The 26,073-nt window shown below is 37.1% G+C and overlaps 1 protein-coding gene across 17 annotated transcripts in view; it reads right to left on the reverse strand.

The window, feature by feature from the left end:
• Positions 1–26,073, reverse strand: part of CCDC171 (coiled-coil domain containing 171) — a 340,483-nt gene that overhangs the window by 72,254 nt on the left and 242,156 nt on the right. For 14 of the 17 annotated variants that reach the window (XR_015169516.1, XM_086415030.1, XM_086415029.1 and 11 more), the window contains one exon: positions 20,773–20,904. The exons of 2 other annotated variants lie outside the window; for them this stretch is intronic. Coding sequence is in view for 13 of the 15 variants with exons in the window: in XM_086415030.1 (XP_086271156.1) it covers positions 20,773–20,904 (132 nt within the window). In the remaining 2 variants the exon portion in view is untranslated. Of the gene's footprint in view, positions 1–12,194; positions 13,069–14,050; positions 14,133–20,772; positions 20,905–26,073 lie in introns of those variants that run through there. One more of the 17 variants, XR_015169518.1, reaches the window with a different exon arrangement.

Consider the following 26,073-nt stretch of genomic DNA (forward strand, 5'->3'; position numbering starts at 1 on the left):
TGGGATTCTAAAAAGTTATATTTTCATTTTTTGTACTAAGACTGGGGAAAACTTTTACCTTGCCATATTGAAATATTAGCTAGCAGAGAAATGACCTTTCTTTTATGTAGAAATAACAATTTTGGTAAACCTGGTTCTCTTTTCCCTCTGTCTCAGATGAGATGGTTTTCCATTGTTAGACAGCTCGCTTTGACCTTTAATATCCTAGGGGTTGTGTGCATGTACTGGAATTACTATGTGTCCCTGAGAGACTGGTCTGGAACACTGATATCCACTTAAGACTGTACACTCCTATTTATTTAGTACAGAGAATGATTAAAATTATGCACAACCAGATACTTAATGCAATATGCACACAGAGATTAAAATGCTTTTCAGTGGTAATAGTGACAATGATAAAGATAGTAAATGTGTCAAGTAATTAGTACAAAAAATTGGGGTGCAAATGTACAACCTCCTGAAGTCAAGCACAATTAAAACAAAAAACCATAAATTGATTTAACGTGATGCTGCATGTAGTTCAGGTAGGTTTTTCTCAGTGTTATTCAGAAAAAGAGAATCTAAGTTCGTTTCCCCTTCTTGCCATCTGAAATGGCCCTGGACTTAACTTATCCCATCACTAAAAATTTTTACTGGCACCACTTTGAAGGATGTAAAATATAGTAGCTTTTCAGGTATGAGAAGGAGCCTCATGGGAAACTATATTCAGCAGAGTTGTAGAATACTTTTGCATCAGATTTTTTAAAATGATGTTTTCTTTGTATCGTGTTTAGACTCTCAACTTTTTTCTGGCCTCCACTCAACCATGGCATATATAACTTGAATGTGCCTAAAACAAGGCCAATTCTTTGTCAAATATATTATTTGCAACCAGAACTGAATCAAGGCCAATTTGAGGCTAAATGCAGCATCTAGACTGATGATGACGACTATTCTTATTATGCTAGAGCTTAATGTAGAGAAAGACCAAAGGGATAAGAAATGACATATTGGCTTCTGGTAAGAATATGAAAAAGAAATCATCAAAATAATCAGAGTCTGAAAAAAGCTCCTCATGGAAACTACTGCATATGGACATATATAATAAATATCCACAATACAGTAAGAATATGGACTATAATAATGATAGTAGAAGTTGTAGCTCAGCAGCAGCAGTAGTAGTAATGAAATTCCCTTGCTATAGAGACTTAAAAATTTAAGACATATACAAAACGCTCACCATATAGGTCAATTATAGAACTGTCACTGTGTTTACTAACATGTTGGAAAAGAAGGCCGGACAAAGTGACAGTAGTTCAGTTCGTGAGTAACAGAGATGATGCTGTTAAAGTGCTACACTCAATATAAAGCAAATTTAGAAAACTCAGCAGTGCACACACGGCTGCAAAAGGTTAGTTTTCATTCCAATCCCAAAGAACAGCAATGCCATAGAATGTTCAAATCACCATATAATTGCACTCAAATCATGTGCCAGGGAGGTAATACTCAAAACCTTCAAGCTAGGCTTCAACAGGACATGCACCAAGAACTTCCAGATGTACAAGCTGGATATAGAAAAGGCAGTGGAACTCAAGAGCAAATTGCCAACATCTGCTGGATCATAGAAAAAGCAAGGGAATTCAGAAAAACATTTACTTCTGCTTCATTGACTACACTAAAGTCTTTGACTGTGTGGATCACAACAAACTGTGGAAAATTCTTAAAGAGATGGGAATACCTGACCATCTTACCCGCCTCCTGAGAAACCTCTATGCTGGTGAAGGAGCAACAGTTAGAACCAGACATGGAACAATGAACTAGCTCAAAACTGGGAAAGGAGTACATCAAGGCTGTATATGTCACCCTACTTATTTAACTTCTATGCAAAGATAGCATGAAAAATTCTAGGCTAGATGAATCACAAGCTGGAATCAAGTCAAGATTGCCAGATGAAATATTAACAACCTCAGATATGCAGATGATACCACTTTAATGGCAGAAAATGAGGAGGACCTAAAGAGCCTCTTGATGAGGGTGAAAGAGGAGAGTGAAAAAGCTGGCTTGAAACACAACATTCAAAAAACTAAGATCATGGCATTCAGACCCATCACTTCATGGCAAATAGATGGGGAAAAAAGTGGAAATAGTGACAGGCTTTATTTTCTTGGGCTCCAAATTCACTGCAGATTGTGACTACAGCCATGAAATTAAAAGACACTTGCTCCTTGGAAGAAAAGGAGCAAAGCTATGAGAAACCTAGATAGCATATTAAAAAGCAGAAGCATCATATTTTACCAACAAAGGTCCATACAGTCAACACTATGGTTTCTCCAGTACTCATGTATGGATGTGAGAGTTAGACCATAAAGAAGAATTGATGCTTTTGAACTATGGTGTTGGAGAAGAATCTTTGGAGTCTCTTGGACTGCAAGGAGATCAAACCAGTCAATCCTAAAGGAAACCAACCCTGAATATTCACTGGAATGACTGATGCTGAAGCTGAAGCTCTAATATTTTGCCACCTGATATGAAGAGCTGACTAATTGGAGAAGACCCTGATGCTGGGAAAGACTGAAGGCAGGAGGAGAAGGGGGCAACAGAGGATGAGATGATTGGCTGGCATCACTAACTCCAGGAAACAGCGAAAGACAGGGAAGCTTGGCGTGCCTCATTCCATGGGGTTGGAAAGAGTTGGACACAACTTAGCAACAACAACAACAACAAACAAATAACTGCAGGGCCATAGGAAACCATGAAGAAACGTAGCTTTACTACTTCAGCTCTCCATCAGAAAAAAAAAATATATTATTATAGTTACCATTTCTTTGGAACCTACTATATCTTGACATCACTGTGAGTTTGACAATGGAGATTTACTAGCCTGCTTCAAATTCTATTGACATACAGATAAGACGTAGCACTGTATGAGTGTAAAAATGAATATTTTTATTGAACTCTGATGGTGTGAGCTGGAATTCAGGAAGTCTGGCTTTGACTAAATGTCAAAACCATAACATCTGGCACTGATATATGGAAATGTTTATATAAACTTTTGATAACTATGAGTATATTCTTCAGAGATCAGTTACTTCGACTAATCTCTATTTCTTATCAAGTAATAGACACACCTCTGCAGGATGATTTAGACTGCTCATGCAAAAGAAGAGCATTTTCTTGTCACAGTAAATAAAGTATAAGAAAATCTGAGCATGGTCTGTTTTCTGTGGCTACATGCATCATCTCCAATCTTTACACTGTCCTTGCAAAATAGGAATTACTTAGTATAATGTTATATCTAAAACTACTGATGTTCAGAGTCCATAACTAACTGTCTTAAGGGCACATTTCTAATAAATGGCACAACTGGAAATCAGTGGTCCATCTGATTCCAGACTCCTTGCTCTTTTATATGCAAACAGCTCTGCCTCTTGAGAACACCCTAATGCTGGGAAAGATAGAGGGTAGAAGGAAGGGGGTGACAGATGATGATATGGTTGGATGGCATCATTGACTCAATGGACATGAGTTTGAGCAAACTCCAGGAGATAGTGAAGGACAGGGAAGCCTGGCGTGCTGCAGTCCATAGGTCCACAGAGAGTTGGACACAACTAGGCAGCTGAACAACAACAACTGCCTCTTGAAAAGTCTACAACAGAGAAAAATCCAATCCATTAGTTAACGTATTCAACAAATATTTCTGAGCGTCTGTTATGTTCCAGGTGTTGAAGATACTGTGCTAAACATCAAGCCATGCCCGCATGGGTCTTACATTCCAGCGAGAGGAAAATAAGAGTTCATATGCTGTGAAGGAAAATAAAGCAGTCATGGCTATAAAGTGTGATGGGAGGAGGGAAGCTATTTGAGTGAGTGATGAGAGAAGGCTTCCAACAGACAATATTTAAGTGAAGACATGCAAGAAGGGAAGGACTGGGCTTCATGAACACCTGGTGAGAGCCCATCAAGAAAAGGGACCAGCAAGTAGAAGGCCTCAGAAATGGAACTGTACCTGCCGCATCCAAGTTAAACCAAAAGGCCAGTACTGCTATTACGTATCTATTGCTATATTCTCAGTGAATGAGGTGGAGAGCTCTGGGAGAAGGAAGCTGGAGAGTCAAGACCAGACTGTGGAGAGCCCATGGCCAACACAAGTCAGCTGAAGTTTATTTGAAGGCCGAGGTAAAGCCATTTACCTGTATATGAAGAGAGGAGGCAAGCTCTGATTCCCATTTATTAAGCTGGGGCAGTAACACACTTTAAGATTTCACAGTGACACTGAATGGGTGAAACACTAATAGAGTAGACAATCTCCTCAAAAAAGACAGAACTTTTCTTGTTCAAAAAGTTTTCTCAAGGAGGATGTAAAACAAGATTAGCGATACATTCAAACCCTGTCCAAGTCTCCATATTCCACAAAGGCTCCCAGGCATACGTATTGGCCCGTGACAGATCCCTTATTAGTGCTTGTTTTGTTCTTTCTCTATTAGGAACTAACATTTGGGATTCTTGTTTTAACTCCTTCTCCCAAAATGCGCATCCATCCTCTGTCATCTCAGTCATGCATAGGGCTGGATACTGAGCAGGAGTTCCATACTTACCATACTTACTTGTGAAGCCTGACTGAATTAACAACATGTAATATGGTAGGGTTCTTCATTTCAGAGCTAGTGAGACCTTCCATTTCAGTAATAATGTGGACAATACTGAGAGTGCCTATTTATCCAAATTCAAAAGCTATCTGGAGCTTAACAAAGGGTACTTTATATTCTAATAACTTCTTTCTGATTTATACGTTTTGGAGACCAAAGTGATAACCAGCACTCCCCATTTGTCTGTTCCATAATCAACCTACCAAGATCCAACTAGTTTAATCAAATTTGACAGTGTAACAAAAAACACAACCTAATTTTGGTCTTTGTGGGTTCAGCATGCAAATTTTCTTAAAGGAGTGGTGTTAATACAAAAAGAAAAGTTATAGACATAAATTACTTTCAGGGATGAAAGCTAATTGTTCACCACCAAAGAAAAACTGTCCAATCCAGTTTCTCAAAATGGACAGCATTCAGAAAGTGTACTTGATCTAAACTACTGATAAAGAATAAATATATTAATACACACACAACGTTGAACACTTGTCTTTCCTCTTTTCACAAAAAACTGTTAGCTTTATGAATCTCAGCAAAGGAAATTCATGATGTCTTTCCATCAATTTTTACAAAGGTGCTAAAAAGCCATTTAGTTGGTATACTTCTCTGTGGTTTAATTGAATCCAATATGAACAATTTTAAATATATCTAAAGAAAAGCAAATCAGTAAAGAGAGAAACAGAGAAAATATTTCATGCCTTTATTAAGAGCAATTCTTTTCTTATCATGATCCCATTCTTATTTTGATATATATCAAATTGGTTTAGGAATGTACATGCTTTAGTCAGAGTTATCATCTACTTCAGTAATTTCTAAACTTTCTATTCTGTAACAGAATTCATTTAAGCACATAAATATTGTTGAGGTGCTCAGTCATGTCCAACTCTTTGTGACCCCGTGCACTACAGCTCACCAGGCTTCCCTATCCTTTACTATCTTCCAGAATTTGCTCAAACTCATGTCCATTGAGTCAATGATGTCATCCAACCATCTCATCCTCTGTCACCCACTTCTCCTCCTGCCCTCAATCTTTCTCAGCATCAGAGTCTTTTCCAATGAGTCGGCTCTTCCCATCAGGTAGCCAAAGTATTGGAACTTCAGCTTCAGCATCACTCCTTCCAGTGAATATTCAGGGTTGATTGCCTTTAGGAGTGACTGGTTTGATCTCCTTGCAGTCCAAGGGACTCTCAAGAGTCTTCTATAGCACCACAGTTTAAAGCATCAGCTCCTCAGCACTCAGCCTTCATTATGGTCGAACTCTCACATCTGTACCTGACTCCTGGAAAAACCACAGCTTTGACTATATGGACCTTTGTCAGCAAAGTGATATCCCTGCTTTTTAATACATTGTCTAGGTTTGTCACAGCTTTTCTTCCAAGGAGCATCTTTTAATTTCATAGCTACAGTCTCCATCTGAAGTGATTTTGGAGCCCAAGAAAATAAAGTCTATCACTGTTTCCATTGTTTCCCCTTCAATTTGCCATGAAGTGATGGGACCAGATGCCATGAACTTCATTATTTGAATGTTGAGTTTTAAGCCAGGTTTTTCACTCTCCTTTTTCACCCTCATCAAGAGGCTCTTTAGTTCCTCTTGGCTTTCTGCCATAAAGGTCGTGTCATCCGCATATCTGAGGTTATTGACACTTCTCCCGGCAATCTTGATTGCAGCTTGTGATTCATCCAGCCTGGCATTTCACATGATATACTCTGCATATAAGTTAAATAAGCAGGGTGACAATATACAGCCTTGACATTCTCCTTTCCCAATTTGGAACCAGTCCATTGTTCCATGTTCGGTTCTAACTGTTGCTTCTTGACAGGCATAGGGGTTTCTCAGGGTGAAGGTAAGGTGGTCTGATATTTCTATCTCTAAGAATTTCCCACAGTTTGTTGTGATCCATACAGCCAAAGGTTTTATAGTGTAGTCAAAGAAGCAGAAGTAGATGTTTCTCAGAATTCCCTTGCTTTTTCTGTGATCCAGAGAATGTTGGCAATTTGATCTTGAGTTCCTCTGCTTTTTCTATATCCAGCTTGTTCATCTGGAAGTTCTCGGTTTGTGTACCATTGAAGCCTAGCTTGAAGGATTTTAAGCATTACTTCCCTAGCACATGAAATGAGTGCAATTGGGTGATAGTTTAAAGATTTTTTTGGCATTGCCTTTGGGATTGGAATGAAAACTGACCTTGAGCAGTCATGTGGCCAGTGCTGAATTTTCCAAATTTGCTTTATATTGATTGCAGCACTTTAACAGCATCACTCTGAAAAAGTTTGTTATTATATTGTTTTAAGGACAAAGTGGTTCTAATGTGCTTTCTGATATTCAACTAAATCAACGAATTTACTTTTTGTGCATTATGAAGGAACAAATAAGAAGACTGTCATGAAATCTGGCAGAGAGGATAATTTATTTACAACTGAGCTTAATTAACTGAAAAGAACCTTACCAATCATTTAGTTCTACCCTGTTTTCAGATGAGACAATTCCATAGATGTCACTGCTCCAGAACTACAGCGGTTCAAGCTCAAACGCCAGATATTTCCCATTTGTATTTCCTGACAGTACCAATTTACATGAAAGGGGATATTTAACTGCATTACCTTCAAGGCCTACTCAAATGCCACCTCCTCTATGAAGCCTCTCCTATTCTTCCCAGCAAGAATGAATTTCATTCTCCTCTACAGATCACATGGCTTCCTTCATGGCTCAGACGGTAAAGCGTCTGCCTACAATGCAGGAGACCCAGGTTCGATCCTGGGTCGGGAAGATCCCCTGGAGAAGGAAATGGCAACCCACTCTAGCACTCTTAAAATCCCATGGATGGAGGAGCCTGGTAGGCTACATACAGTCCATGGGGTCGCAAAGAGTCAGACACAACCGAGAGACTTCACTTTCTTTCATTTTCTACAGATCAGGCTATGGTACTTTATCTATGCCTCTCCTACAAAGATAAGGCATGAAAAATAAGCAATCATTTTTTCACCGCATTTCTATCATAAATTTCATATTCCTGTTGGAAAGATATTTGAGTCACTTCTGTATCCCACAGCACAGTACAATACCCTGTTCTTAGCAGGTATATGGTGCATCATTGATGTTGCTGCTAAGTCGCTTCAGTTGTGTCTGACTCTATGTGACCCCATAGACGGCAGCACACCAGGCTCCCCTGTCCCTGGGATTCTCCAGGCAAGAACACAGGAGTGGGTTGCCATTTTCTTCTCCAATGCATGAAAGTGAAAGCGAAGTCGCTCAGTCGTGTCCGACTCTTAGCAACCCCATGGACTGCAGCCCACCAGGCTCTCCATCCATGGGATTTTCCAGGCAAGAGTACTGGAGTGGGGTGCCATTGCCTTCTCCGATCATTGATGTTAGCCATACCCAAATCTTTATGATTGAAAGAGCTGATCATTTTACTTTTTAAAGCCAATTTACTAGATTGAATTGGTCTCTAAATACTCTCAAAAGTTATAAAGAATTCATAAAACTCAATATCATGATAAATAATCCATTAAAAATGGGCAAAGGCTCTAAAAGACATTTTCCCCAAAACACATATAAATCGTCAACAGGCACGTGAAAAGGTACTCAACATCACCAATCGTCAGGGAAATGGAAATGCAAATCAAAACCACAAAGAGATGTCACCTGGTATCTTAGAACGGTTATCATCAAGTCAAACAGACAAAAGATAGCAAACGCTGGTGAGGATGTGGACAAAAGGAAACCCAAGTACACTGTCAGTGGTATTGTAAATTGATACAGCAACTATGGAAAACAGTATAAAAGTTCCTCCCCAAATGAAAAACGATCCAGCAATTCTACTTCAGGGACCATATCAGAAAGAAACAAACATGCTATGTCAAAGACATATCTGCATCCATAAATTCATAGCAGCATTATTTACAATAGCCAAGGCATGAAAGAATCCAACTGTTGACCAACAGATGAAAGGATAAAGTCTATATGTATATTTATATCAGTTCAGTTCAGTCGCTCAGCCATGTCCGACTCTTTGCGACCCCATGAATGGCAGCACGCCAGGCCTCCCTGTTCATCACCAACTCCCAGAATTCACCCAGATTCATGTCCATCAAGTCAGTGATGCCATCCAGCCATCTCATCCTCTGTCGTCCCCTTCTCCTCCTGCCCCAATCCCTCCCAGCATCAGAGTCTTCTCCAATGAGTCAACTCTTCGCATGAGGTGGCCAAAGTAACTGGAGTTTCAGCTTTAGCATCATTCCTTCCAAAGAAATCCCAGGGCTGATCTCCTTCAGAATGGACTGGTTGTATCTCCTTGCAGTCCAAGGGACTCTCAAGAGTCTTCCCCAATACCACAGTTTAAAAGCATCAATTCTTCGGCACTCAGCCTTCTTCACATATATATATATTTCAGCCATTAAAAAAAAAGAAATTCTCACCATTTGTGACAACATGGATGGAGCTCGAGGGCATTATGCTAAGAGGAATAAGTCAGACAGAGAAACACAAATACTGTTACGATCTCACTTAATTAAAGAATTAAAAAAAAAATAACTCGGGGGGAAAAAAAAAAGATCAGACTTATGGTTACCAGAGGTTGGAGGTGAGGGGAGGGGGAACTGGCTGAAGTAGGGTGGTCAAAAGATACAAACTTCCAGTTCCAAGATAAGTAAGTACCAGGAATATAATGTAAAACATGATGACTATAGTTTACACTGCTGTGGGGTAGATTTGAAAGTTGTCAAGAGAGTAAATTCAAAGAGTTCTCATTACAAGGAGAAAAACATTTTTTTCTTTCTTTCTTATATATGAGATGATGGATGTTCACTAAACTTACTATGGTAATCATTTCCCAATACTATATGTAAGTCAACTTATGCTATATACCTTAAACTTATACAGTGCTGTATGTCAATTATATCTCAATTAAACTAAAATAAAAAATAAAGATAAATAAAGCTATAACCAATGCAATAAATAAATACTCTCAAATTATATTTCCATTTTCCTTCTAGAATAAATAGAAAACTTTGATGCAAAGGCTACCTTGGTTCCTAGGCCTCCCATGCATTACCAGCTATCAGAGATGTGAAAACTAGGCCCGTAGGCTCCCAGTGACCTTGCTCTTCTTACCAGGAACATGTCTGGACACTAGGGCAGCTACTTCTCCAGACCCTTCAGGAGTCTGCATCACCTTACCCAGTGTGAACAAATTAGAAAGATATGCAAGAAAAGATAAGCAGTTTATGTGACCAGGAATTTCATATCTACTCTGCTTTCAGAACATAAAGAAAGGGGAGGGGCCTGAAAAGAATGTCTCAGGAGAGTCCTACTCACATGGAACAGAAATGTGCCTTTGATTTGCAAAAAGACTAGCGCAAAATAAAGAATCCCTTCTTATTTTATGAAGAATCGTAACATTCCTCAATTCACACCCACTGTCTCAAGAGTAATAATCCTAACTGCTCTCTGTTGAGGGCTTAGTGTAAGTCACTGTGCTAAGTGTCTCAAAGATTCTCCTCTTCAGGGACTTTCTCAGTGTTTCAGTGGCTGGGACTCCACGCTCCCAAGACAGGGGGCCCAGGTTTGACCCCTGGTCAGGGAACCAGACCCCGCATGCCCCAACTAAGACCTGGCATAGCCAAATAGATACATAAGTATTTTTTTTTAAGATTTTTTTTTCTATTTTGTCCCATGACATAACTTAATAAATATACAAAGTTAAGCAGCATGTTTTAATTTAATCATGATTTCCTTCTCAGTTTTAGAAGGATTAAAGACATAGGGCTGCTGCTTCTAAATTTTAAATGTTGTGGGTACATCATTCTACCAGATAACCATTCATCAAAGATCTAAGGTTTGAGGACTTTTTAAAGCCTTGTTGGCAAACATGGAATGTATGCCTCTTTTAAACACATCACAGATATCACTTAGGTTTGTGATAATGCCACTTTGCTGACTTCCTACCACCAGAACAGAACCTGGTGCTTTCTTCACTTCGGTGGTCTGTTTTCTACGTTGCCCTTTTGATCCTAAGGAAACTACACCAACTCAGGTTCATTTTGATTAATATGCATCATCAAATATACTCCGAACAAAAGAGTGCTCTGCAATATGGAAGCAATGTCACACACTCCACAGGGGAAACGGGCTATGAGTGAAACAGCTCTCACTCAGAACAGATATTAAGATGTTAGTGTTTCATGTTTTTATCAGTGAGTTACTTCTTAAGTTAGTCTTCCCCGTAAAAGTTCCACATCTTTTTAATCAGCACTGTGAAACTTTGGCCATTGAAAGAAAAAGAAAAGCTACCAGTACTTTACTAGAAAGCTCTGAAACTGAAAAGCATTTAAAGCTTCAAAATGACCCTATGTTTCATTGGTTACCTAATACACAGCATTATACAACCTCAAATAAGCTATTTTTTAAACCATGGTTCTGACAATTCCAAGTTTAAATGGGGAGAGGAAGATTTACTTTATATGAAAAGATTTAGGATCACTTTTAGTTCTCTTTTTTAATTCAGTCCTCTGTCTCTTTCTGTCCCTCTCCCTATCTGCCTGTCTCTATCAACATGCACACACAACCCCACACACATACACTCTTGAGACTAATAATAGTCTGTTTAATGAAACTCAAGGCATCTGTGGAATTATTACAAGAAATTATTTTGTACCTAGTTTTAGACTGAATGATTTACTGCATTTCCCTTAATCGGTAAGTTGCATATTCATTGCTGGATTTTCCTCTCACTGCTGTCACTTAACTTGTCACGCAGAATAGGGCAAATCAGGGTCAGTTTATATAAGCGGCATCAATCTGAAGAACTTCATCGGTCTTTATTTCAAGGCATTATGCAAAGAAAACTGACACTAAGAGAGCCTTAACTGACAGCAAATGAAATCAATCAGCAAATCACTAAGCCATAATAAACTCACTCAATTTGTAGATAACCCTTCCTTTCCCAGGTCTTCACCTAGGCAGTCCATCAAACACTGTTTTGTGTTTTTTTTTTTTTGTCCAAGTAGCTGCAATGAATAGCAATTCTGTTGTAGCATTTGAGAGTTCAAGTGTGCGCAGGCTTCAGTCTCGAAATAATGAGCATTAAAAGGTATTATCGAGTAGGGTTATACTCAAATAAGCCTTCAAAAATGAAAAAAAAGATACAGAGAGTCAAGTTTGGGATTTAGCTTTTGCCTCCTAATGTTAATGGCAAAGAAATGCTGTTCATATCATTCAGCAGATTTTCTGCTTTGGGCTACCTGGAACTGAAAATTGCAACAACAACAAAAAAAGCTCTTTACTTTCATATGTTTTGTGTTTTTGATTTTATCTGGTGTGTCTCAAACATTTCACATTCAGGCAAAATAATGTTAACATCTCAGAGTTGGAATCTGATGTTCAAAAAACAAATTAAACGGCATAAATAAAGGCAAGAAGATGAGTTAAAAGAATATTTTAAAATAACATGTGACAACAATAGTAATGCTTAAATTACTCTGTAGAATAATTACTCAGAAGTGTATGGTGGGCATTCACCAAAGTGTCAGCCCATGGCTTTATACTGACCTGTAAGGAAACACGAGAGTTGTCGAATATTTTATTCTTTTTATTGCATGTTTCTACTAACATGAAACCTGTATCAAACATGTCATCAGTCAAAAGTCTCCAAGAGTCAAAACACTAAAACATTCCCTTAATGTACTTAGGTTACTTTTCCTGAAACCCAGGCCTATTTGCAGTTCAGTCTAACATAGCTTATATTAATTTCGCATTTCACAATATAGAAGCACCCTCACATGTACATTATCCTATCTGATCTCCCCACAACTCTGTGAGTGAAAGCAAGACAGGCTTCACCACCTCCATTTAAAGATGAGGAAATAGGGGGCTCGGGGCCATTGAGTGACCTGCCAAGACGGTTAAATTACAGAGCCAGGACTTCAATCCAGGCATTCTGACTCTCCACACAGGCTTTCTCCAATACTACATCGCTTGCCTCTTTCCCCAGCACACGGCATTATTTTCTCTCCTCCAAATTGCCATTCTGATCAGCATGATATTTCCAGCAAACTCAATGACATATAGAAAATTGCACAGATTCACAGTTGCTAACCTCCTCATCATCTGATTTACTTCTTATCTTTTAGAAGGGCAAAAATCTCAACCTGAGATTGAAAATAAGTGAGTTTACACCTGATCAAGGAACGTTTATAAGCCAAATATTTAAAGGAAAACAATTTAAAAACTACTTATGAGTGCTGTTTAATTTTCAAAGTACTTTCATCCATGTCATGGGATCCTCACAACTGCCCCAAGATGCAGGAGGGCACGTATCATCATCTCCATGTTACAGGTGACAAGCTGATGCACCAGAAGAAGTAAGCGCTGGAAGCTCACAGACGGTGATATTAGCAGAGAACCCCAGCAGCACTCCTAGTACCACAAGGACGATAATTCATGCTCATCCTTCACAAGAAAAGACAATGTGTTTTCCATGAGAAAAAGACAATCACTAGCTAAAATAATGAGGATTCCTGTTACCTGGGTAATTTATGTCTATGGGGAAAGGATTCCATCTGTTCTGGGGCTAATTCTATTATTTTTAGATAAAGTTGTATAACCTCTTCAACTTTTTGTGATAGTGACTTGGCTATGATTTTACTTTCTTCCAAATTATTCTCCCTAGTAAAAAAGGAAGAAATGATACCCCTCCCCCCCAAAAAAAAACTAGGAAAAAAGACTTCATTTTAAATAATTCCTATCAGATTTTACTTAGTGTTAGTTCAGATTGCTGATACCAGGTCATATCCATAGGGAATAATTCATGAATATTTTCAGCTGAGTCAAGGAGTCAGTCACAAGATTCCTCAATATAACATTCTGTGTAGCAGAAGCTTTATATAGACATATTTCCTTGCCCTCATGTTATCCTGTGATTTTCCAAAGGCAAAGAGATTAAAGTCCCAACAGGGGGAAAGAAAACCCCTCATTTCAGATCACCACTAACCTGAAATAAAATCCATGATACAAGACGTAAAATATCCCATCAGCTAACCATTAAAAAAAAACAAAAACTTTTTAGTACTTCTAGTCTTAACAGATATTTATTTTTTAAAGAAATGTTAGCTATCATTTGATCCCCAAGATTATGTTTTAACTACAAACAAAAATACTTTTTTTAAAACAGCAAGTCCTTTAAAATAAAATACAGGGACTAAGAAAACGATGGTAGCATATAACACCTGGTAAAATATCTGGACCAAAACCCATAATTTCACATTTTTACTCTCAAGATTCTGCCCTAAAATTCTGACTGATGTATCCCCTATCCCCTCCAGCACCATCACTAAAAAAAAGAGGGGAAATTAAAGTGCACATCACAGAGGGTGAGGAAGGGAAGGAAGGAGGAAGGGAGTCAGGGAGCGTGAGGGCACTTAGGTGATGATACCTGATCTGTTCTGACGGTGACTGACGTGTGAGGCTGTTTCCAGCAGTCTTCCTGGTCAACAAAAACTAAAATGTCCTGTAACCTTAGGAGAAGATACAGATTCAGGACAAGGCATAATTCACAATGAGGATAAATCAATGTTTAAATGCTATTATTTAATTATTTAACCACTGTTATACCTAGTCTTCCCTGGCGGCTCAGTCAGTAAAGAGTCTGCCTGCAATGTGGGAGACCTAGGTTCAATCCCTGGGTCAGAAAGATCCCCTGGGGAAGGAAATGGCAACCCACTCCAGTATTCTCGCCTGGAGAATTCCATGAACAGAAGAGCCTGGTGGGCTACAGTCCATGGGGTCACAAAGAATCAGACACGACTGAGTGACTAACACTTTCATTTTCACTTTCACCCCAATTAGCAACAGACCCTAAAACTGGTCCTTCTGTACACATCAACATCTTCCTTCTCTTCATATTTTGTTTCATTTAGCATCCCTCATAGCTGCAGTACCAGCAAGTTTTGAAGAAACTGAATGTCTGTTTGTGCACTGTCAAATCTTCAGAATAGAATTCTAAAACTTGAACTAACAAATAACAAAAATATTTTCTCTGACAATATTACGTCAGAAAATGCCATTTATTCTTGCTGGTGTCAACATGAAAAATAAACTCACTAATTCTTATATTCATCCTTCAGTTAGGCTCAAATCCAGGACATTTATATTCCTCATTGACACAATTTATATTCTGTGGAATTGGAGATTAGAGCTGTCAAGCTCTAAATGAGACCAAAGATGGCTTTTTTCCCATCAAAATGCATTTGTTCTCAGATGAACTATATGATTTTTCCAGCTAATTGTTTTCCCCTAACAAACTGCTCCTCCCTTGGAAGAACTTGCCATCCTTTGAAGAAGGTAGCGTTTCAACATTCTCTTTGATGCCACAACCAAAATCTAAAATCATATTATGTTTTTAAATTTAAAAGATATTTCAAGTTTTAGAATTTAAAGAGAACCACACACTCACTGATAACAAGTTTAGATAATCCTCAAATCTTTTTGATACTTTTAGTACAAAAATGACCCCACTTACCAAAAAGGTCAGATTTCCAATAATGTCAAACATTCAAAGCACAATCATGGACTCAAAAATAAGTGAAAAAGAATATCTGTGAGACAAACAGCTGTCACAAAATATATTCTTTTTACTTCACCATGGTGACTCTTAGACTAAACCCTGACAACTCTGTGAGACAGTGAGACCCAGGGAGGACTGACATCTGAAAAGCAGGGAAGACCTAAATTATATAAAGAAGGTAAAATTTTCTTTTAGAATCAGAAACTAAAGAACTATACTTAAAAAAGAAAAAACTAAAGAACTAATAGAAGTCATTTAGTCTTTTAGGGACAGTTGGGGGATTTTACATAGCATTATAGATATTTAGTGAGATTTTCATTTAAAATGGTTGATTTTCATGTTTTAAAAAATAATCAGATATCTGAAAATTCATTTATGGGGACGGAATAAGTTGAAGAAAATATCTAAATAATACAAGCTTCCAAGCAAAATTCTCTAACATTTCTTTAATTTCTAATTGTGCCCAAATGAACATGATTCTTGTACAATTAGAAGCCTGTTGCATCAAGCAGTATAACGGGGAACACATGTAAAAAATTATTAAGCATGGCTGATTCTTGATATTTTTATTCCCTGACAGTTTAGTACTTAGGTACAGATATTTATTTCTTTCTTATCTACATTAAAAAAAAATCCTTTCAAGATGCTCTTTTATGATTTAACTTTATAAACACAACAAAATAGCTGGAAGAAATTTCTATGCCTGGAAAGTAAGTTAAATGTAAAAAAAACACAGTATCCCAAAAGTTGTGGGTATAATACATAACAAACAACCATACCAAGTAAGGACTTCATAATAACACAGTAGGTTATGGGTGATTAAAGGATTACTGGATTTATGGTGAAGACTCTATTGTTTAAAATCTTGATAAATAAATGGTTTCACGATGAAGCCTTTCTAATGAAGTGTTTATAAACATATATTTATAAAACATACTACATTTCCAGAGGTAAAGTTATTGTGCACTAAGCCTTACACACTTTTACGAGATGGTTCAGGGGACTTTTCCTTTTAAATGAAGTGGGTTTAGAAGTTTAAAAAATGATCCCAAATTTCTTAAAGGCCTGCACAGACTTAGGCACAGCAGCTTCCCGAGTCAACCTGTCTAGTGCCTGAAATCAAGGCTTCGTGCACTGGGGCCTCCTCTGTGTGAGGCAGGGTTCTGAGCTCTGATGGTGTGACTGTGAACAAAATCAAGTTCTTGGCCTCATGAAGCTTTCACGCTGGTGGAAAGCTAATAAACAGTAAGTGCTTACTATGTACCTGTTACTATTCCAAGCACTTCAATGGATTAACTCATTCAATCATTACACCCAGTTTGAAACTTCTATTATTTTCATTTTATAGATGAAGAGGCTGAAATACGCAATTTAAGTAACATTTCCCATTAACCTCTTTTGGATTCTATTTTTGCCATGATCTTCTCACAAAAGAAACTATATTTTACAGACAGACCCTACTCTTTATTTTTGTTTCCTCTCAGCTATCTTAAAATACACACACACACACACACACAGACACACACACACACACCACTATGCCATGGTGCACAGAAGGCAGAAAGGCATGGTTAAAAGAATGAACAGACCAGTGACCCTACTCACTGGATATGTGACCTTTAACAATTTTCTTCATCTTAATAAATTTCAGTTTATTCTTTTGGAAAATGGAAAAAGCAGAGCACCCATCATTTATAGGATTGTTGCAAGGATTAAATTAGAAAGTAAATGTAAGGTGTTTATTTAGCACAGTAACTGGTATGGAATAAGCATGCAATAATATCAATAATATTAACATTGATATTGTTCTGTGTTGGTTATCGTTGAATGGGAATGGAGGCACAGACACTTACTGGATGTCTGCTAATATTTTCCAGATATGAAAAGCATCATACAATCATTGAAAAAACAGAATTCAAAGTATAAGACAATGAGTAATAGGTATTACCTTAATAAATTACGGGCAGAATATCTTTTCTTACAAAGTCCTCTGCATTCACACTGTACTGGGTTTTTCAGCTAAAGTTAACTTGTCTAATCTAGGTGTTTTATTTTTTGTCCAGTATCCTAGTAGACTAATATGCTGCTATTAAGGAGATAAAAGCCAAAGAATAATAGTTCTAAACTGGCCATAGGATCTTAGACAGGGGTTCACTGGCAACTTGGCCTCACTGGAACATCAAGTAACAAGGAAAAGTAAATAGAGAGCTAAAGTTGATCTTGACCAAAACTAAAAGCTTTGAAGAAACAAGAAAGAATGAAAGAACCAAATGGAAAGATACAAAGAAAAGATCCTAAGTGGTGCTGGAGAAGATTTTTGAGAGTCCCTTGGACATCAAGGAGATCAAACCGGTTAATCCTAAAGGAAATCAACCCTGAATATTCATTGGAAGGACTGATGCTGAAGTTCCAATACTTTGGCCACCTGATGCAAAGAGCCAACTCACTCGAAAAGACCTGATGCTGGGAAAGACTGAGGGCAGGAGGAGAAGGGGTCAACAGAGGATGAAATCGTTGGGTGGCCTCACCAACTCAATGAACATTAGTTTGAGCAAATTCCAGGAGATAGTGAAGAACAGGGAAGCCTGGCATGCTGCAGTCCATGGGGATGTAAAGAATCAGACACAATTTAGCAACTGAACAACAACCACCATTTCTTAAAAAAACAAAACACATGCCAAAAAAAAAAACACCCACACACCCCAAAAGTAATAAAATCAAGCTATACTACTGTCACTGATCTCATCTTCACAAGGTGTCTCATACTGCAGTATGTGGGTGTGCACTAACAAGAGCCACCCTGCTTGTCTGCTGCCTTTGTGCTGGGCACTGTGCTCCCCACTTCACATGCACTGCCTCATCCAAACTCAGTACAAGCCTGAGGAACTGTTAGCATTCCACTTGGTTGCAGATCAGGAAACTGAGGCTAAAAGCTAGCACATCACAGAGACTAGCCGAACTATCTCCTGTAGGAGTGTATCAGTCACACACTCTTCTGGGTTCAGAGAGATAAGGTAATCCGTTCATCCTCTCAGCCTTCAGTTGTGCTCACTGGTCTTCCCTCCATCCAGGATTATACCTATAAGAAAGCATGCCCCCTTGGAAACAACAGACAGTGGCTATCTAGGAAAACGTCAGCTCCTACTGCTCTAAATGACAGTTAAATATTTTGGCCAAATAATTCAGACACTACCACATCCTGCACAGTGGGCCTCTCCTCGTCGTAATCAAAGGTGAGGCACACTTTGAACAGTCCACCTCACCAGCACAGATTACAAAGTTAAACAAATAGTGAATTCCATGTTGCATACTTAGTGTAAGTATATACATATATACATACATACACACACACACACACACACACACACAACATACACATACTGCAAAGGTGAAAAGTTGAATTCCATAATATTAGCCTATCAAATGGAAGCAAAACTTTCTATCTGTGAATGTGTCCACAATACACCATAAACTATGATCTACCTCATATACAGATGCATAATGTATACTTTATAAATGGAAGAAAAACTCCACCACAGATTTCAAAGGCTTTATGCTTACCATTTAACACACATGTCTTGATTTTTACTGTCAGATTTTACCAGTTCAGGCTTTTCAGTCAAATATACCTAGACTTAAACCCAGACTCTAGGCCCTGCCATTTACTTGCTGTCGATCTGAGGAGAGTTATCTGCTATATTTGTTGTTTGTCAATTGTAAAATGAAAATAATGCTGTCTGCTTCACAGGCCCATTGTAAGAATTAATTCAGATCACTTATTTATAGAGCTAAGCATGATACTAGCTACACAGTAAGTGCTCAGTAAAATGGCAGTTATAATTATTATAATTAAGGTCTTCAACTAATACAGTGCCTTTCTCCTCAAAGTACTCCATATCACTAATTGCATGCCTGCATGCATGTGCATGCACACGTGTGCACCTGAAAAACTATTATGGCCCAAATCATGTGCTCTTCTCTGCATACTTAACCAAAACATATATTACTAAACTATAATGCATATTAGAGCACACCAATATAAACTTAAGTGTTTAGGTATATGGCAACCCATATAACTATTTTTATTAGAACTTGGGAAAGATAGTAGTTTAAAATACAAGCTTATACATTTCCTTCTTGCTATTCACAGATGTCAGAACTCTAGAAAGTTCATGTTTTGCTTTAAAAAATGGCATTCCTAGGAATCAGTCTCTTTCCAAATCATCAAAATCTAGAGTTTGGGAGAAGTATTTATTTGTGAATTATGACAAGTACTAAGCCCTAGGAGATTCTAAATTAAGATAACCAAGTAAAGGATTATTTTACAACCACTAGAAAAATATCAAATCATATTGTACTCACATATAATAAAATTTTAAATGTACATCTTAATCTTGAACTAAATAATAGTATAGTATGTTAGTCTATAACTAAAAATAAGTGTCTTATGCTTTGCTGTATAATTACATATATTTTACTATAATATGTGGACATTCTAATGAAAGAAGCAAGTATTTTTTCTTTGTTGAGTATTAATTTGAGTACTAATAACAAATTAAATTAGGGTATGGAGCATGTAGGAAAAAATTAACATAGCCCAACTTGTACTGACATTAATTTTGTGCAAAGTTAAAATTTCACAGGGTCATAAACTTCAAGAATGAAAAAGTTCATCTCAAATCTCAAAATGTGAAGCAGAGACAGAGTTTTAAGAGATATTTCTCTTAAATACACTGAAAACTTTAGGGTTTTATTGAACAAGGACAACCTCTTTTGGAATTATCAGGCTCCCTATAGTTTATATAACTTTGATAGATTTTTGTAATAAAGAAATTGGACATTAAAGAGAGAATAAAATACATACTAAATTTTGTTTTGTCTGATTAAAAAATATTTTTAAGCCTAAGGAAAAAAAAAATCACAATAACCTAACAGTAATCTAGAACAGAAGGCTAGCTGCAGCTTCTGAAAATAAATATTTTTATTAAGTTTAAAGTTATTTAAGGTTTTATGATTTGGTGCTTTGAGTTTTATAAATTAAATAACTCCTTTGGCACATATTAATTACAATGTTCATTAAAACTAATCACTAAAGTATAAAATACTCTTCATGCAAAGAAGAGCTAGGTTCTAGATTTGTTGAAATTACCACCTAAGAATATTGGATATATTTTGGAATTAACATTGAAAAATGTCAAATATCTCCCCTGATAATTTTATCTAAAGTGGTTTATTTTAAAAGAATTAGAGCTACAAATTCAGACAAGCTTGAAGAGATAACAGCCTAGTGTCTTATTGTCGTCTGCTGCCCAGAAAGAATGTTAATACTGTACTGAGCTATGAAACATATATTTTTTTCCTTGGTAAAAAATACTTTTCTGATTATTTAAGGGGCTAGTTCTAGGCTCTGAAGAAAAAAATACAATTACTTGTGAAACATAGTGTTACATGACAGAAGAAAAATGAGGAAAAATTATTTGCATCTCCTTTAAGTTAGTCGCAAGACTTTGAGGCTTCTTCCATTCTCCCCAGTATGTGCAATTTATTTTTCTACATGTGTCAGTAGCAAACAATGTTATTTAGACTCTAACCTGGCACGCTACAACCTCTGGCCCGCCCTTGAGCCCCTCCATTGCAAAGGTCTCCAGGTGCAGTCTGGGTAGCTGCAGGGTGAAGTCATTCCTACTTGCCGCAGTCCGTGACAGCGAGATCTGATCTCTGACCTAAAGGGAAAAAAATAGCATCAATGGTAATTCCCCTTCAGACACATTAACTGGGATGAACTGGGTCCCCTTGAGCCCACTGAGTGGACTTGCATTGATCGCTAGACCTGAAATCCATGAATAAATTTAGGACTAATTGATTTTTCGTTGCAAATAAATCTCTAATTCAGAGTGCTGGGGGAGAATGTTAAGAAGAAAAAGCATCCTCCTGCTTGAAATGAGCAGAGGGAAGAAGAGTCGCTGGAGCTCTTCTGATCAAGAGGTTTTGAATTATTTTTTTCACTGTTCCACCCTCAAAAGAAAAAGGAAACAAGGAAAAACAAGCCCACAAGAATCAAAAATAAACAGCAATCTCTTACTTATTCACACTCTCTTAATAACATATTTAATTTAAACAGTATTAATGGGTATATATTAAAGAAGATAGTTATTAGGCACTAGTCTTCGAGAAGACAACTTCAGTACCTACTCTAGAATAAAAACAAACATGTTCAACACACAAGGAGACTTAAAAATACACTAGCAAGAGGTTTGTTTGCTCTCTTTACTCTTATTAAATGTGAATCTTAATGATTAAATACATATAAACCAACTTGGTCACATGACTTCTAAATAAGATAATGGATAAAATCAGTAGTATTTGTACTATACTTGAAGTGTTGAGAAAGGCAACAATACAAACACATCACAGATACGATATGGGAGAAATACCAATTCGCAAGCCAGTCTCTGCATCACATGCAGTTGATATTACACTGCCACCTTCTGGACAAATGAGAAATACTCACTATATAATATGAATAAAAGAAAATGCTTAGAAACAGGTATTTTCATTTTTAATTTCCAAATTTAGTAAAAGCCTCAAAAATTCCACAGTTTAATTTTAAGATCAGTAGGCTCTAATCTTTAATCACATAGTTTAATGAGAAGAGTTTTCATATGTAAGCATATTTCCTAACTTTTCTTATGCCTGAAGAGGTTTTAAAATTTTATCTCTTTGACACTGTGTCTTTGATAAAGAGTATACAACTAGCTTAAAGTCACAGGACGAAATGAGTTTTTACAAGGTAGCAAAGGGCAAGAATGGGGAGAACCACCATTGTTCAAATACCTGTATTTATATCTCTAGTTTTATCTTGGCAACTTCATATATAACTTGGTAATAATAAATGATAGGAACCCTCACCTTCATTTTCCTATTCCATTCGGGTAGCTTGTAAAACTTTGAATTATTTCTTACTCTATGAATGAACTATCATACAACATAAGGTTTCCTTACGTCAGCAAACACACACACACATGATGACATCTTTCATAGTTTGTGCTAATCTAGGCTATAAACATCCTTATCCTCCTAAGATGAGCTGAAAATTTTTCTGCCAATAACTGCATGTCAAAGTGTATGCTGTAAAACATACACTATAATGCAATTTGTATAATAGTGTGAGTACAATAGTCATACCAGAGTCCCAATACAGAATGCATATATTTATCTGTAACAAACACTCTCTAGTCTTCAGTTAGGATGAGAACACTTTTAACTCACTTAACAAAATAAATCACATTCTACAAATGCCTTTGCTTGAGGTTTTATATTTTATATGCATGGACACCTTCTCTTGCTCTTTTTTTTTTTTTGTCACCAATCTGCACTCAGATAAAAGAAAACATTAATGTGGATTAAGGTCCTGAGAATTTATCAACATCAAACCACTAGTGTTGTGCCTTCTACCCTTCTGAACAACAGTCAATAGATCTAAATATTTTACTGCACCCTGGCCAATTCATTGTTTGATGTTTAAAAACTCACCCAGAATCAAAGAAAATTTATTAAATTTGAGCCCCCAAATGAGATACTATTAGCTTTGAAAGTCAAGTTTAACTGCGATATTGATGATTCTCTTTTTTCTGTGACAAAATCCACTAGGGAAATCCTGGATGTCAAAGTACAAAAGCAGATTGCTAATATGGGCAAAGGGTGGGAGGGCAGGGGGTGGGGGGCGGCTATGAGCAACGTAGGTACGATCCACAACACACTCCAGGCGCTGGCGGTCCTTTAACCCGATTAATATCAGGCATCATACTTCATCTGTGAAGTCTGACATACAGGAACAGTAAGCCACATTGTATATCCTCTAAATAAACTTTCTGAACATTAAGCAGGGGCATCTGGCATTTAAAACTGTGATTTATTGTCAAATTAACATTTTCACTACAACATTATTTAATTTGCCAAACGAAGTAACTCTTCGTATTTGTATGAGATAGGGAAAAAAATCAAAATGCAGTTGTTTTGCTAAACCTAATGATGGGCATCACAATTACAACATTATTTGAACAGCATGCATGTGTTAATACTCTCATTTAATTATAAATTATCTGTTGAATGTTGGAGGTGCCACAAAGAGACAGTGCCCATGATATATAACACAAATAACATCACAAATATTTCTACTAAAATATAAGAGTTTTTTTCCCACTTTTATGTTAAATCAAAACTTTGAAAATAGGCAAACTAAAATGTTCGCCAAATATTTCAAGAAGTTTTTTTTAAGTCTTGATAAAGGATTGACCAGAAATGCTTTTATTTTAATGGATAAAGGGAGTGAACGCATCATGTTGAAAGAATATAAAACAGTGACACTAGGGCTAGTGAAAATCTAACAGTGCGGCAAAGAGCAGGAGGGAAAGACGACCAAAACTAAAGGAGTGGGGGGGGGGGGGGCTCGGAAAGAATGCAAAAGGCGCGTCTGAATATCAGAGTGTGAATAAGAATAAACAGGAAACAGTTCAACACAGAACAGTAAGGAAAGACTCTCGCCTACTGCACTAAAAACAGAATATACAGGCTGAGAACAAAGTGACTACGAGCAGAAAAGGCAGAAGCAGGATTTCTTTAGGAAATACTGCCCACTGGATACTAAATGGTCCCTTTCAAAAATGAGAATTTAAAGTAAATTTCTGTACTGTCAAAAAAAATTTTGAAGTAACAATATTAAAACAATAAAACTGTTTCTCACCCTACTAGGAAAATTAGGTTCACCTTTTAAAATAAAGATTTTAGTGTGAATTAGGATTAAAACACCATCATCACCTATCCATGGATTAAATTATAATTTCAAATTTAAAATTAATTGGAAATCATAATTTCAAAAGCCAGCCTTTAATTCTGCTACAGTATATCATTATTCATCCTATAATTAGATTCTATATTCTTTTTACTCTGGTTTATTTATAGATATGAGTAACACATATATAATATTTTTCTACTTTAAAATGACTAACGCTTCATTTTAACATAAATTTTTTCAAAGAATTTCACAGTATAAATCTCAATTGCAAAATTGTATACATTTTTATAACTTCCTATAAAAACTGTATAATTTTATAATATTTTCACAAAAACTAAAGGAAAGCATACCCGTATTACTCCATTCTAAAATTTTGATTTTTAGAAAATGTAGTTTACTTTCTCCCTTTCTTATTACATACTTTCAGAAAGCAGATATTTCTCATAGATATGCCATAAGAAACAAGAGAAACAGAGGCAAATGACAAAAAATAAATAAAACTTAACAAGTTCAAAACACCGTTAAGAAATATTTAATTTATTGCAACAATTTAGTTCCAGATTTAAGTAATTCTTTAGATCTATACCGCACTGTTTCTATTCCTCTGATTAGCCTTTTATCTCAAGCCAATCTTTCGTAATTTTCTGTACTCTTGCTGCTGCTGCTAAGTTGCTTCAGTCGTGTCCGATTCTGTGCTACCCCATAGACGGCAGCCCACCAGGCTTCCCCGTCCCTGGGACTCTCCAAGCAAGAACACTGGAGTGGGTTGCCATTTCCTTCTTCAATGCATGAAAGTGAAAAGTGAAAGTGAAGTTGCTCAGTCGTGTCCGACTCTAGCGACCCCATGGACTGCAGCCCACCAGGCTCCTTTGTCTATGGGATTTTCCAGGCAAAAGTACTGGAGTGGGGTGCCATTGCCTTCTCCGTTCTGTACTCTTACTAACACGCAAAAAACTATTTCTGCTAGATACATCAACTATAAAATTAAGCTAGCCATTTTTAGAAAAACATTCAATTCCCAAAATAAGAACCTGCATCTTTTATCACACACAACTATAAAGACTTTTGCACCCAATGTTCCAGCTATTTTTAAAAATTCATGAAATATGATACTAGTTGTATTTTTACCAATAGAATACCCAGGAAAAAGCAGTAAGGGTTGTTGATGAAAAACTCAGATACATTTGAGAACACGTGTAAGAAGATGTATACAGTGTCTGAATCTTGAATGCCTGGGAAAAGTAAATGATAATCAGGCCTGCCTAAAATTTCATTTGTTCCAATCCATTAAGGCCTCCAATACTTCAAAATAAACCTTACCAGAGAGATTCCCATCATATACAGATCTCAACAATATTTCCCGCAACTTCCACTCTTATCATCCTGTGTTCACGTTTTACTATGCCTCCATTCCCCACCTTCCTTTTTCCTACTTCCTCTTCTGTACTTCCTTTCACTTCCATTGATTCCTCATCACTTTCCCGTCTCTCTTTATCCTATTTTTCATCATATACACCAGAGCAGCCTATGTATTCTTTTTCATCTTATGCCCTAGAGAGCAGAGTGCAGTTGGCATACTACAACCCAAGGACTGAATCCAGACCACCGCCTGTTACTGTAAATAAAGTTTTATTGGAACACAGCCACACCCACTCACTTAGCTATTGTCTTTGGCTGCTTTCCAGCTAAGAGGACAGAGTTGAATAGTTGAGACAGAAACCATATGGTCCACAAAGCCTAAAATATTTACTATCTGGCCCTCTACAGAAAATGTTGGCCATCCCCCTGCCTCAGAGATATAGCAAGAAAGACTATATTTTTCACCATCTATAAAAAATTTTTTAATGATCACATCTCACCAGAGAATGTATAAACAATTTCTAGCGAGTAAACCTTATACCACTAACATATAGGATGCCATCTCATAGATACTTTCTGGCTTCTTCTTTCAAGTTTTACATAGTCTGATAGATAACTTGATTGGGTCTAACTAAACTACAGAAAATTTGGTTAAACAAGTAGCACAGGCATCAGTTCAGTTCAGTTCAGTCGCTTAGTCGTGTCCAACTCTTTGCAACCCCGTGAATCGCAGCACGCC

This window comes from Bos grunniens, chromosome 8 (genome assembly GCF_055505025.1).
Source record: "Bos grunniens cultivar Pamir isolate PY7600 chromosome 8, Bosgru_T2T1.0, whole genome shotgun sequence".
Taxonomy (NCBI): domain Eukaryota; kingdom Metazoa; phylum Chordata; class Mammalia; order Artiodactyla; family Bovidae; genus Bos; species Bos grunniens.